General features: G+C 44.2%; 1 protein-coding gene across 1 annotated transcript in view; it reads right to left on the reverse strand.

Moving 5' to 3' along the window:
* Positions 1-2620: 2620 nt before the first annotated feature.
* Positions 2621-15410, reverse strand: part of LOC311128726 (titin-like) — a gene marked incomplete at its 5' end in the record, with an annotated part of 168109 nt that continues 155319 nt past the window's right edge. Inside the window, 13 exons of the mRNA XM_084160971.1 lie at positions 2621-3764; positions 3899-4222; positions 4520-4673; positions 4862-5358; positions 5765-5921; positions 6033-11005; positions 11152-11742; positions 11846-12151; positions 12259-12834; positions 12975-13274; positions 13381-13683; positions 13799-14383; positions 14486-14788. Coding sequence (XP_084017097.1) covers positions 3478-3764; positions 3899-4222; positions 4520-4673; positions 4862-5358; positions 5765-5921; positions 6033-11005; positions 11152-11742; positions 11846-12151; positions 12259-12834; positions 12975-13274; positions 13381-13683; positions 13799-14383; positions 14486-14788 — 9356 coding nt within the window. The 3' untranslated portion in view covers positions 2621-3477. The remainder of the gene's footprint in view (positions 3765-3898; positions 4223-4519; positions 4674-4861; positions 5359-5764; positions 5922-6032; positions 11006-11151; positions 11743-11845; positions 12152-12258; positions 12835-12974; positions 13275-13380; positions 13684-13798; positions 14384-14485; positions 14789-15410) is intronic.

The following is a 15410-nucleotide window of genomic DNA, read 5'->3' on the forward strand; positions in this document are numbered from 1 at the left end:
ACCACCCTGTGTGCCCCCCAAAATAATTATCTTGGGGCTGCTTCTCGGGCTTCCTCCTCGACCGGCCTCCTCCGTGTTACCGTTGCACCTCTCCTGCCTGGGCATCTACCTTAGCCCATGGTCCTCTCCCCGCAAATATCTCTTTCCATGACCACAAATTGCCCACCTGTGACCTGGCTATTCGCTCCGTCTGGGCACGCTGCTTGGTCCTCGTTTGGTGGGATCTTCTGTCACATTCGTTGAATGACGGGTCAGACCAAGGCGCAGCGTGATATGCGTACATATTTATTAACTTATAAACACAACGACAAAACAACAAACGAAACGAAACGTGAAGTCCAAGGTAGAACACACAACATACCTTACACGGAACAAGATCCCACAACATGACAGTGCCAATAGGCTGCCTAAGTATGGTCCCCAATCAGAGACAACGAGCGACAGCTGCCTCTGATTGGGAACCACACCGGCCAACATAGATCTATACATACTAGAATACAACATAGAATATATGCAACAAGGAATATACACACCCTGACTCAACATATACGAGTCCCCTGAGTCAGGGCGTGACAGAAACAATCAATCACAGTTGTATATTGATGCATATACATTGTTAGATTAAGATGTCATGTCATGCTGTGATAAGATAAATAGGGAGATAAAGGGCCAGCTTCATGGACACAGATGTAGTCTATCTACCCCAGGACTACATTGGATTGAATGAATTCTATGATGATAACTTGACTTCATAGACATGGCCTAAATTATTCCTGAACTATGGTTAATAATCTTCAACAAAAAATATTGAATCATAGACCATAGGGGCGTAATCTGAGGTTTTTAGTTCTTAGTTCTTGGTTTATAAACCAGAGTTAGACCTACACCTGGATTGATTTAAACTGGGTCTGTGAATAAATTCATTAGGCCCTAATCTATGGATTTCACATGACTGGGAATACAGATATGCATCTGTTGGTCACAGATAACTTTTAAAAAAAAGTAGGGGTGTGGATCAGAAAATTAGTCTGTATCTGGTGTGAACACCATTTGCCTCATACAGCGCGACACATCTCCTTTGCATAGAGTTGATCAGGCTGTTGATTGTGGCCTATGGAATGTTGTCCCATTCCTCTTCAATGGCTGTGCAAAATTGCTGGATATTGGCGGGAACTGGAATACGCTGTCGTACACGTCGATCCAGCGCATCCCAAACATGCTCAATGGGTGACATGTCTGATGAGTGTGCAGGCCTTGGAAGAACTGGGACATTTTCAGCTTCCAGGAATTGTGTACAGATCCTTGCGACATGGGGCCGTGCATTATCATGCTGAAACATGAGGTGATGGCGGCGGATGAATGGCATGACAATGGGCCTCAGGATCTCGTCATGGTATCTCTGTGCATTCAAACTGCCATCGATAAAATGCAATTGTGTTAGTTGTCCGTACCTTATGCCTGCCCATACCATAACCCCACCGCCACCATGGGGCAGTCTGTTTCCAATGTTGACATCAGCAAACCGCTCGCCCACACAATGTTTGGTGGAGGAGGAATAATGGTCTGGGGCTGTTTTTCATGGTTCGGGCTAGGCCCCTTAGTTCCAGTGAAGGGAAATCGTAATGCTACAGCATACAATGACATTCTAGACGATTCTGTGCTTCCAACTTTGTGGCAACAGTTTGGGGAAGGCCCTTTCCTGTTTCAGCATGACAATGCCCCCATGCACAAAGCAAGGTCCATTCAGAAATGGTTTGTCGAGATTGTTGTGGAAGAACATGACTGGCCTGCACAGAGCTCTGACCTCAACCCCATCGAACACCCTTGGCATGATTTGGAACGCCGACTGCGAGCCAGGCCTAATCGTCCAACATCAGCGCCCGACCTCACTAATGCTCTTGTGGCTGAATGAAAGCAAGTCCCCGCAGCAATGTTCCAACATTTAGTAGAAAGCCTTCCCAGAAGAGTGGAGGCTGTTATAGCAGCAAAGGGGGGACCAACTCCATATTAATGGCCATGATCTTGGAATGAGATGTTCAACATACTTTTGGTCATGTGGTGTATGTAGGCCTACAAAATGTTGACGAACGCAGTTATAGACTTAGACTTTTGACTTTCAAAATAACAAACTATAAGCTATATAACTTTGACAAAACGTGGGACAATATGTACTCCAGCCTAAGCTCTCCTGAAATGAGCTACCTAAACAGGTTAATATTCTGTACTGTTCTGTAATATTCTGTAGAATCAATTGTGACTTGTGATTGTGGTATCCATTTAGTTCTTATTTTCCCTTCTACCTTTGTGTTGCATTTGAAAATGTGAAAGTGGTGGAATCATTGATAAGTAAAGGAAACTGAACATCAACACAAGGTTCTTGAGGCGAATAAAGAAACACAGAGTTGTTCACTAGTGCTGAAATCATGCTTTATTAAATCAGTAAAATAAAACTCAAGGAGGATGAATATAGTAGTAATTCTACATCAATAGACTCAGTTAAATCAAAGTGCAGGGCATCATTATTCATGCTTTTTGCTTTCTTTGTTTCACGGTAGATGGTATCACTGTGGTACATTCACTTGATGGCTACCCTGACTACTGGCAAGGTGAAATTCTAAAACTAAAACACACTCACACACACAAAATATTACCTAACAATCCTCCAAGAGGTGGCACTGTTTCTGCAATGAAGTATTTGAATTGACTTTTGTTTTTTAATGGCCAGGTGATGTTACGTTTTAAAAAGCCAATTCAACTGTCCAATGCCAGAAACAGAGCACATAAAAATAGAGCTCAAAGTGCAGGCCGCTCGCACTTTTAGCATGTCATTAAAATGGTGGTATGACATAGTCAGTCTGAACACAAGACCTAGTTGTGCTGCTTACATGAGGGTATATGCAAACAGCACTCAGGGTCTTATGATCATGTTACAATTCATATGAGTATTTGTAATATTGCACGCACAGATGCACGGTGCATAACATTGTCTTTCTCTGATTTAGTATAAACTTCAACAGGGAGCCTCTCTACCTGTTGAGGAAATCTTAAGACTTCAACTTTTTGTTGAGGCACAGAGTTTAGTTTCAGGTTTTTCAGGGTATTCGTTTATGTGAAACTTTCTCCTGTTAAACATTTCGTTCCTTTTGTTTCAGTTAATATTGTCATAAATAACAATTCATACATTTTCCATAACCGTTAAATTCGGCTATATACATTATGTACATGTCACAGAAAAGTGGTTCAAAAATCCTAGTCATAATTATCCAATATGGCACATTTTATAACAACTTTAGACTTTAGTCTAGTTTGGCATAAATTTATGTCAAGTTTGGTATAAAAATAGTTCATATTTACAAGAACAGAAATCCAGGTCTTTATCAAGTAAAGATTATTTTTTGCTAATTCAATAAATAAAAAGGTACTGGAGGAGGGAAAATGGGGGATAGAAATGATTAGTTTACGTGTTTTTTTTTTTTTTTACATGGATCGAACATGAATGTTGACAGTTGCCATGGCAGATCCAAGCTCGTTGGACAGTTTGAGGGTGTACGCTCCGGCATCGTCTTCCTTCACACAGGGGATTACAAGGGTGGTGAGGTCCTCCGTGGTTTCGATGTGGAACCGGTCACTGTCTTCATCACACTGTTTCCCTGAGCGGGCCCACTCAATCTCAGGTGTTGGGTCTCCAGAGAAAGCACAGGACACGCTCAAAGGCTTTCCTGACTCAATGCTGATATCCTCTGGGAGAGATTCTATTTTGGGAGCTACAGGGCAATGAGAAGAAAAAAATAGGAATTAATGAACATGTCAACTTCTTATTGAGAGCAGAGGAACAACATACGATAGTCACTCAGACTATACTACTAATAGATTTATAGGTAAGGTTAATTCATCTCACCTTTACCGCCACCATGAGTAAGAGCGGTCATTAAGGATCCATGAGTTGACATTGAAACAGCATGACTTGACATCATTTCACTTGACATTTTCATCATACTGCTGGAGCTCATGGACACCATTGATTCAGATGTCATGGCGGACATGCTAGCAGCAGACATGCTTTCAAATTGGCGTTGATAAGAGCCTTCCTGCGTCATTGATGCTTTAGCCATTGATGCTCCAGCCATATGGACTGATGTGGCTGAGAAACTGTCACTATGCAAGCTGGCAGCAGCAGCACTTTGCTCCATTATAACCATTTTGGCAGGTTCTTCAACAAGAGCTGTGAGAATAACGCAAATTATGAGGTGCATGGCTAAATGGGGATTTCTCGATGGAGATGCTGAAGTCCATCTGTATATATTTCTATATGAATATAAACAAAATGGCGTGTCCATTTTGTTAACATTCTATGGAAAATACTGGTAAGGAAAATGAAAGGTTAGTCTTTAATTTAGGCTATTAGTAAAATGTAGCGACTCAAGTTTCATTTTTCAAAGAACTTGGGAAAGCTTTGCATTATCACAATGTACTGTAAGCTTTTAATTAAACAATGGTTGATGAAGCAATGATAACTTACTGATGATGTTGAGAGATGATGTTGCAGAGCACTGTCCATGTTTGTTTTTGGCTTTGATGGTGTATTTGCCGCTGTCTGCAACTGTAGCCTCAATAATCTCCAGAGTGTATAAATTTTTGGAACGGCTCAGTTTTATGTTTGAGGTCATAGATACCTGTACAGAGAGAGACAAAATAATAACATATTAGTTTGTGTTTTGTATTATTCAAGTACCTATTCAAGTGATGTTTGTAACCTGACTTGCCTTTTCTGATTGCCCCTGATGGGATGAGTACAATTACATGTAATTTAATTGCAGAAATCAAATCAAACATTATTTACAACTCTTTGTAGCCTACTCACCATTATGTTGTCCTTAAGCCACTCGATTTCAGGGGCAGGCTCTCCTGCAATCTCACATATGAACTTGACGTTCTGTCCTTCATTGACATTCTGAGAGCGTGGCTGCACAAGGAATGATGGTGCATCTGATCGTGCTTCAGTGACAGTAGTGTCGAACTGGCACTTGACAAGGCCATGCTCGGTTTTGGCTTCACATGTGATGATCCCCTGCTCGTATTGGCTGACCTTCTTGATGGTCATAGTATGGTTGTTTCCAGACACACCGTATCTGTAGTCCTCTGAGTTGGCCAGTTCCATTCCGTTCAGGAGCCATCTGATATCTGAAGCTCTGGGGATGTTGGCTCTCAGGGTGAGAGACTGACCTTCAGTCATGGCCATCTGAGTATGGGATGCCTTGATTTCTGTGTAAGACTCAACCTCCCCGTAGACAATTTCCTTTTTCATAACTTGCTCTGAAATTTCTGTTTTTGTTGCAAGTGCTTTGGTTTTGTTTGAGGCTAAGACAGAGAAAAAGAGATACATTGATTAGATATTAGGCCATGTGCAGAATTATAAGGTTTATAGATACTGGACTTATCAAGAGATAAGTTGATCGAATACATAATATAAAGATAACACTATCACCAGAACGGGGCCTTAATTATGATAAATAATTCCTACATTGGCAGGTAGCTTAGCGGTTAGAGCATTGGGCCAGTAAGCGAAAGGTTTCTGTTTTGAATACCGAAGCTGACAAGGTGAAAAATCTGTCAATGTGCCCTTGAGCCAGGCACTTAAACCTAATTTGCTCCAGGGGCGCTGTACTACTATGACCGACCCTGTAAAACAACACATTTCATTGCACCTATCCGGTGTGTGACAATAAAACATTATTTTTTAATATACAGTATAGAGTAATCATACCTTGAATAGAGACAATGCAGCTTGTGGATGATGACCCAGCACTATTGGTGACTGTGCATTTGTAAACTCCACTGTCAGAGGCCTCAGATTCATAGATTTCAAGGTGTGCCGAATCATGCTCTTCACACATTTCATATTTTCCACCGTGAATGAGAGTCTGCAAATGAAAAAAATGAAAGAAAGTAAAAAGCTTATATTTCAACCTATATTTATTTCCTTTGAAATGTCAATTCAAGTGTGACTATTAAATCAAATGTGACTAAATTACCTTTCCATCCTTCATCCATGAGATCTCAGCTTTAGGATCTCCAGTCATTTTCAATGTCAGCTTGACGATGGAATCTGCAGATGCAGTCATGTCCTGAAGGCCAGATGAGATGGAGGGCTTGGTTTTGAGGGTGACTTTCTCAGTGGGTGATTTAGGTGTAGGGCTGGTAGGGGACTTAACTCTCTTTGGAGAGCTGATTGATTCAGGAGACTTCATTCTTGGTGGAGACGTGACTGGACTAGGGGAATGCATTGTGGGCTCTTCGTCTGAGTATTTCACTGTAGAAGAGGCCTCCTCTTTGGCTTCCGATCGGCGGATGGTTAGACTGAAGTGCGCCTCTTGGCTGCCCTCAGAGTTTTCTACCACGATTGAGTAGCTGCCTTCATCTGACATCTCAACAGAGGTGATTTCAAAAGTAGACTTGTACTGTTCTGTAGTGACATGGTGGCGAACAGATGATACGATAATTTGTCCCTCACGCATCCAGGTTACAGTTGGCACTGGTTCACCGTCAACATCACATGCAAATCTGGCAGTCTCTCCCTCATTTAAGGTGACGGACTGTGGTTTTGTCAGGATAGACGCGGGTAGAGTAGTCTTCTTTCCTTTAAAGGTGCTGGACTCCTCCATGTGTGTTTCGTGTGTTTCAACTGTCTTCACTGTCTTGGAGGAGGATATTTGGTAAGCACCTTTCTTGGTTGCCACAGGAAGAGCTGGGGGTTCCTCGTCTTCGCGAGGTGCCATATAGCTAGAATACTCTCCCATGCCTGCGACATCCAGAGTGGCGTAGTCTGAGCATTCTCCCACTGCGTTAGTGCAGACGACACGGTAAGTGCCACTGTCCTCTGTGGTGCAGTCAAGAATTTGAAGATACAGAACTCCACTCAGGTTGGACATACGGTACCTCCTGCTCTCGGTTATCAGTTGTCCGTTATGGTACCACTTCACCTCAGCGGTTGGCTTTGATTGGACGTTCAGTGTAAATTTGGTGTGCTGACCGTATGGCACACGGTGGGAACGCATCCTCACAGTGACTCGTGGGGTATGGTCGAGGCTGAAGGGCTGCATACTTACAACCTCCTTCCTTTCTACTGATGTCCTCTCGGATCGCAGAACGGCTTTTCTTGACTCATATCTTGCCAGGTGGTCAACTTTGGCCACCTGTACAGTCTCCACCTTGGATCTGGAGGCTGATCTGGCAATAGCAATAGGACTAGGGGAACGTGGACGAGTTCTTTCGGGGGTGGGTGACCTTCTCCCCTCAGTTTTAGTTGCTATATATGTTGACACATGGGAAGTTGTAGTTCTGTCTTTCTTCACGGTTCTAGTTTTTTCTTCAAACTCCATGCGTTTCAGTTCACTCTTGTAACTGGTTATTCTTTGAGTTGTTTTCACATTTCTCAGCATTTCTCGATCCTCCCTCTCCTCAAACACTCTCTGGTTTTGTCTTGGCGGTCTGAATGTAGCCTTGTCATGGCGCAGGCGAAGGTCAACATAGCTTGGACCAGCCTCATACTTAGAAGGAATACGATAGTTGTCATATAATGGAACCTCTTCACCCTCTTCCTCTCCTTCATAGACCGTGCGTCTTGGTGATGTGTGGCGCAGTGCACCTAATTCAAAGCGTAGAGGGCTAAGGCTTGGTGGGGATGCAGAGTAGCCAAGTTCAAGTTCTTCCTCAAGTTGAAGTCTCTCCTCCTCAGTTCTCTTCATTGCCAGATATTCATTAATTGGCAGGAGAAGCTCCTCGTCTGAGAGATCACCAAGAGACCTTCTTCTAATTCTGTGATATGCTTCTATTTCAGGAGACGGAGTGCGCTGCCTTGAAGGTCTGACAGTCTCCAAATCATCCTGTGAAACTTGTGGAAGACGCCACTTTGGCTTGTAAGATTCCTTGATTCTTGGCAGAGGGACTTCGTAGAACTGATCCCACCTGGAGAGACGGATGCGTTTCAGTCTCTTCTGTGAAATCTTGTCCATTGGTTCAGGGAACTCATATTGATCGCGGAGTTTCTTGTACCATTTCATGTCGGAGCAAGGTTTGTAGTGTTTGATTTCCATGTCTTCCAAAAGAGCAGTTGGGCCACGTTCACGAGGTTGGGGAACATCATAAGGCATACGCAGTCTCTTCTCCTCTGCTCTCTTTGCCCTTTCTTCTTTCCGTTTCTTATCTTCAGCTTCAGTCTTGTCCTTCTTGGTTGCCTCTACTGGTTGGCACAACAATGTAGCTTCTCTCAAAGCTTGTTGTGCCAAAGCAGGAAGTGGCATGACATCAGTTCCAGACATGATTTGAGATAATCTGACCTTCTTCTCAATTTGTTCTTTCTCTGTTTGTTTCTTTTTGTCTCTTTCACTCTCGTAAACCTTCTTCACATGGGTGACGCGGGCCACCTTGAGAATGGCTTGACAACTGGCAGATCCAGCTGAGTTGGTTGCAGTAACTCTGTAACAGCCAGAATCATCAAGTAGAGTATCTTTCACATGCAGGACAAAGTAATCCAGGCCCTCATGGACCACTTCAATTTGTGGACCAAATGCCAATGGCATGCCATCCTTCTCCCACTTCAGAGTTGGGAGTCCTGACACTCTGATTTCAAAGCGTGCATTCTGGCCTTCCCTACACTCCACGTTTGCCAGGAGACGTTTGAACATGGGCCTCAAGGTATTGTCTGCTGGTGCTGGGCGAGGTGTCACAGCAAGTTTTGCCTTACAGCTGTCATCACCAAATCTATTACGGGCCACAACCGAGTACTCCGCATCGTCTTCAGCATCAACACAGTGAATCACCAATTGATAAAGACCCTTGTCGGTTATGAAAGTGTACTTTTTCTCATCATCACCAGGAACAATCTTCTGGCCAGATTTGTACCATGTAACACGAGGCTCAGGGTGCACAGTGATAGTCACACCAAAGCGAACATCTTCTCCGATGTAAGCTGCATGGTTGAACAAGGGCAGGGTGAACTCTGGTGGTTTCTGGAGCAGTCTTGCTGTGTCCACTCTACGTTTCACTTTCCTCACCACACGGGCTGTGAAGTACTCACGGTATGATCTGACTCCATTTACAAAGAGCTCTCCGTAGGCACTGTCCTCACCGTAATCATTGATGATCTTACATCTATAGGTGCCGTCATCTGCTTTAGTGACGCCCTTGATACATATGACAGCCAGACCATCCTCATAGTCGATTTCATACTTGTCACTTGCCTCTAGTTGACGCACACCGCAGTACCATGTTACCTCTGTGGCGCTGTCGTAGTTCTCAATGTTGCAAGCAAATTTGACATCTGCTCCCACATCCACCACTGTATGAATGATTTGACCACCGACTGGGCCATGTTCAAATGGTGCGATCTTTACTTTGGCGACTGTGACACCTCTCTGGGCTCTGATTGCACCGCCGCTAGCGACTCTTGCTCCTGCAACAACAGTGGCCCATTCTTTCTTTGCCATGGCCTGGTAGTATCTCTTATGCCTTGTGGTCGTTATTGCTGTGGCACTGAGTTCTTCTGTTGGCATCTTCAGCCAAGGATGTTCCAAAGCCTGGGCAGCAGTCATCCGGTGCTTGCGCTCCTTGGTGAGAAGGCGGTTGATAAAGTCTAATGCTTCAACAGTAGGCACCTTGAAGGTTTCGTCGTCGTAACTGTACTCAGCATTTGAGATGTTGTCAATCATCTGCTGATGAGTCTCGGCGGTAAATGGATTGAGTCCACTGAGAAGGACATAGACTAGAACACCAACTGGCCACATGTCAGTAACACTACTGACCATGTCATTCTGGTGGATCTCAGGAGCAGTGTACTCAGCTGTAGTGTACTGAACCTTGATCTGGTCCCCAGGAGTCAGGTGTCTTGCCTGTCCTAGCTCAATGATCTTGACTTTACTGCCCTTTCTTGTGGTGTACACAATGTTCTCAGGCCTGATGTCAAAGTGACCATAAACCTTGTCATGTAAGAACTCAAGAGCTTCACATATTTGTCTGATGTAGTTGGCGATTTCACGCTCATTCAGCTCGAAGTCGGCTGTGCCGAGGCGTTCAAAGATGTCTTGACCTGAGACAAAGTCATAGATCATGACTAATTCCTCAGTGCTGTCGAAGGACTCATGAAGACACAAGAAGTTGTTGTGTCTGGCTAGGTTCAGTGTTGCAATTTCTTTCTTGATGAATGCTTGATCTGCACCCCTCACCTTGACGAATTTGGCCATGTATGTCCTCTCAGAGCTGGTCTCAACACAACGGTGAACAATACCAAACTGGCCACGTCCCAGCTCCTCAGCAATCATGTACTTGGTATGCACATTCTTGGCACTTGAATGGGGAGCCTTTTGCTTGGGCACATCTCTGTCACTAACCTCGCTGTCATAGCCAAGGACTCTTGATTTATCCTCCTTTGTTGTAACGGGACCACTTGGTTCACATGGTTGACTTTGACCGAATTTGTTCTCGGCTATGACTCTGAACTGGTAGCTGGTTCCTCCGAACAGGTTGATGACGGTGTAGCGAGTATCACGAGCCTGGGCAACACGTTCCCATCTGTCAGCTGTTGTGGGACACTTCTCCACAACATAGCTGTTTACTCTGCTTCCACCATCATTAGCAGGTACTTGCCAACTCAGAGTGACTGAGTCTCTAGAAACATCACTTGCTTTGATACCACGTGGTGGGTCGGGCACGTCTGCAACATCCAGTTCAACTGTCTGTTGGTCAATGCCAAATCTGTTCTTGGCACAAACGATGTAGAAACCGGCATCCTTCCTATCAACTCCGTTGGGGAACACAAGCGATGTGAATGACCTTGTGACGATGACTTGGTAGTATCCGTTGTTATCGATGAGGTCTTGTCCCTTCTGCCAGGTGATGACAGGATCGGGTTTGCCACTGAATGGAATCTTGATATTCACAATCTCTCCACGGAGGGCAGGGATTGCCTCTTTGTCCTTCAGATTCTTGGGCAGGTTAATCTTGGCAGGGACTAGACAGAAAAAAAATATTTAACATCATTAGTACAAAAAAATAACTATTATGAATTGACTAATAATGTTCTTGATATGTGGAACAAATACATGTAATTGTATTCACACTATGTAAGTATTATTGAATACACATTTGTGATCTTACCTTCAACATCCAGAGAGACAGTGGTGCAGATGGATCCTCCCTGGTTGGTTGCTCTGATCTGGTAGACGGTAGAGTCTTCCTCATCAGCAGCAGAGATAACCAGTTGGTGATAGCCTCCCTTGAACTCTTGAATCTTCAGTTTCTTTCCGTCAGACTGGATCTCCTTGCCACGTCTGAACCATTTAATTACAGGCTTGGGTTGTCCTGTGATCTTGCAAACGAAGGTGGCGTTGCTCTTGTATTTGACACTCATATTCCTCAGTTCTTCTTTGAAGGCGGGAGCACGGACATCAACAGGCATCTTTGGAACGACTGGTTCAGATTCCACACTCCATACACTCACTCCTCCAAGATTTTCACAGTTCACGCGGAAGATATATTCACATCCTTCAGTGAGGCGTTTGACAGAGAAGACTGTGGATTTGATTTCATCAGTAGTGACAGGTGTCCATTCGCCCTTCTTCTCCTTCTTCTCAAGGCAGTAGCTCTTGATCTTGGAGCCACCATCAATGAGTGGAGGCTTCCAGGACACGACACAGGAAACGTTGGTCACACCAGAAACCACTGGCAGCAGTGGTGGTGAAGGTTTATCTGTAAATATAACAGAATAACGTTAGTAAGGATCCAAAGCTTTGAACATCTCATATTTGTACAAATATATGATCATGTAACTATATTGTGAGACTCAACTTACCCATTGAACTCTTGATAAGGATGGGAGTAGGGATCTCCAGTTGCTCACTGTTACCATAACGATTTTGAGCATACACACGGAAGAAGTACCCAGCGTTTACAACGAGGTTGGCAATGCGGCAGTTTGTGCCTGTGATGGATGAGGACACGAGTGTCCAGTCATCACCCTCCTTGTCTTCACGCTTCTCCACAATGTAGTTTGTGATCATTGAGCCACCATCATCCTTTGGTGGTTTCCAGCTAATAATCACAGAGTTCTTCAACAGGGCATCAAGTACAATGGGACCTTCAGGCATTGCAGGTTTATCTGAAAACAATAAGTAAATTAGTCACAATTAGTTTGTAGTCACATTGTAAAACGCATTGTAGATCGTAAACAATTTGTAGATTTGTGCTAATTCAATGTAAAAGTACCTTGGATTTCAACATTGATGACAGTATCAGCTCTGCCAAAGTGATTGTGCAGTCTGACTCTGTACTTTCCTCCATGTACCCTGCGTTGCACATTCTTGATCACAAGGTGAGTATAATGTTCTGTGTTTTCAATGCTGATATTCTCAGAAGCCACCACAGTTGTAGCTCCATAAAGCCACATGATCTTAGGCTCAGGGCGTCCGATGTAGGCAACATGTAGACGCAGAGTGGTGCCGCTTTCGGCATAGTAGGTATTCTTCAATGGGAAGTCAGGGTTGAACTGTGGAGCAGCTTCCAAAACCAGAACGCCACTGGTCTCTGCTTCACCTGCATCATTGATAGCCTTGCATGTGTATTCTCCTTCATCCTCTTGCTGGTCTGTCATAATGGTCAGTGAATGGTTACGGCCATCAGAGCTCATCTCATATTTACGAGACTCGATTATCTCCTTGCCAGATTTATACCATTTGATATCGGGAAGAGGTCTACCAATAATCTGGCATTTCATAATTCCTGGTTGGTATAATTTAGTGGTAGCTTCATCCATTTCTTTCCTCAGGCTTGGTTGAGTTCCAGCTGTTGGAAAAACAACAGTTAAATCATTATTTGAATTGTATCACCTTACTTTCGCAAGGTATTATAAACAAGTAATAAATAAAGCTATTGTAGTGTTCATCCATACAATTGTGAAATAATGAATTGCTTCTGTCACTTACCACCCAGTTTCGTCTTGATGCATGTGGCTGTTCTGCGTGGTCTGCTGATTCCGGTCTCATTCTCAGCCATCACTCTGAACTCATACTCAGTGGCTTCGGCCAGACCAGTCATGGTGAACTTTTTCTCCTTGGTGCGTGTCTTGTTGCATTTCTTCCAGGTAGCCTCTGCAGACTTCCTGTATTCAACCCAGTAACCAAGGACCTCCTTTCCACCATCGCATTCTGGCGCCGCCCACTTGATGGCGACAGCATCCTTTGTGACAGTTACTGTGTCAATCTCGCCTGGTTGGCTTGGTTTGTCTGGAAGACCGAGCAGAGCAAATGTAAAAACATAGCATTTCAATGTATATTAATGTCATCAATCATGATGTGACATCAGACATGGTTATCTAAATTCCTAACTCACCGAATGGATCTTTGCATGTGACTGGTTCGGATGCAGGTCCTGGTTCGCTGTCTCCAATATCATTTTGAGCAATAACACGGAACTGGTATTCAGCGTCAGCAGTGAGTCCAGGGACGGTAAACTGGGTTGAAATGACCTTCTTCTCATGACGAACCCATGTCTCAGAGGACACTGCTTTGTACTCAACATAGTATCCGGTAATGGCAGAGCCACCATCATCCTTAGGTCTCGACCAAGACAGAGAGGCAGAGCTCTTAGTGACATCCATAACCTCTGGTGGGATGCTTGATGTCTCTGGGGGACCTGTTTTAATCAGAGAAAAAGCATGTCTTAGAGTATATATTTATATTATAAGTATACCATTTGCAGACTCATGTAATGACTAAGTTCAAAGAGGAATCAATAAAGTAATACTTACAGAGAGGAGTTTTCGGTACGAGGGGTTCTGTTGACTTCAGAGATCCACTGATACCGAATGTGTTTTCAGCTGTCACCTTGAAGTGATACTCTTGTCCCTCCTCAAGTCCCTTCACAACCAAAGATGTGTCCACCACCCTGGTGTCCACAGTGTACCAGGCTGTCTTGGGAACCTGCTGTCTCTCAACAATGTATCCAAGGATTTCAGAGCCACCGTCATCTGAAGGAGCCTTCCATGTCAACTTAACAGATTGTGCCTGGACGTCTTCGAATCCAAGTGGTCCCTCTGGAGCAGTTGGACGGCCAATAACCTTCACCTTGATGTGAACGCTCTTCTTGCCACACTTGTTCTCAAGCAGCAGGTCATAAGTGCCAGAGTCGTCTCTTTCTGCGCCCTTGATTACCAGCTCAGTGCAGTCGTCATTGGAAGCGATCATTGCTCTCTCAGGCACATCAGCGCCTTCCTTTGTCCACTTGCATGTAGGGACTGGTTTACCCTTGATGGGTACTGAGAGTTTGACGACACTGCCATATCTGACGACAAAGACGTCCTTGTACTTGGCTTCCAGTTCATGATCAGGTTTTTCTGAAATTCAGAATGGTGAATGGTTAGAAATGCAATCAATTCTTTGTCACGTAACCAGAAAGTAAGCTGTGGAAATGGCAGTGTTTTTGCAGACGACTTTACCAAGCATTTCCGTCACGGTGATTGTTCCAGGGACCTCAGCGGGTTCTCCGGGTCCACCGGCGTTGCAAGCCATCACACGGAACTTGAACTCCTCTCCTTGGGGCATTTTGGTGAGTGTGTATTCACAGATCAGAGAAGGTGTTGTGTTACATTTGATCCAGGCGACTGAGCCTGCCTTCTGCATCTCAATCAGATAACCTGAGACCTTACATCCGCCTTCCTCATCAGGAGGACTCCAGGCCAGGGACACTGATGATTTTGTGGTGTCTGTGACTCTTGGGTTCTGGGGTGAGCCAGGTGGATCTGTGAGGGTGAACCAATAAATGAATATCCTTGTCTATATCTATCTCAATCTCCAATTATGTTAAATATGCTGGGTATACCAAACATTAGGAACACCTTCCTAATATTGAGTCCCTCCCCCCCCCATTTTGCCCTCAGAACCCATATACCTATGACAATTCGTCAAGGCATGTACTCTACAAGGTGTCAAAAATTCTCCATAGGGATGCTGACCGATGTTGACTCCAATGCTGCCCACAATTGTGTCAAGTTGGCTGGATGTCCTTTCGGTGGTGGACTATTCTTGATACACACAGGGAACTGTTGAGTGTGAAAAACCCAGCAGCGTTGCAGTTCTTGACACAAACCGGTGTGCCTGGCACCTACTACCATATCCCGTTCAAAGGCACTTAAATATTTTGTGTTGCCCTTTCACCCTCTGAATGGCACACATACACAATCCATGTCTCAAGGTTTAAAAATCCTTCTTTAACCTGTCTCCTCCCCTTCATCTATACTGATTGAAGTGGATTTAACAAGTGACATCAATAAGGGATCATAGCTTTCACTTGTATTCACCTGGTCATGTCATGGAAAGAGCAGGTGTTCTTAATGTTTTGCATACTCAGTGTATTTAATGTCT

Source organism: Coregonus lavaretus (genome assembly GCF_964263955.1).
Source record: "Coregonus lavaretus genome assembly, chromosome: 5".
NCBI lineage: Eukaryota > Metazoa > Chordata > Actinopteri > Salmoniformes > Salmonidae > Coregonus > Coregonus lavaretus.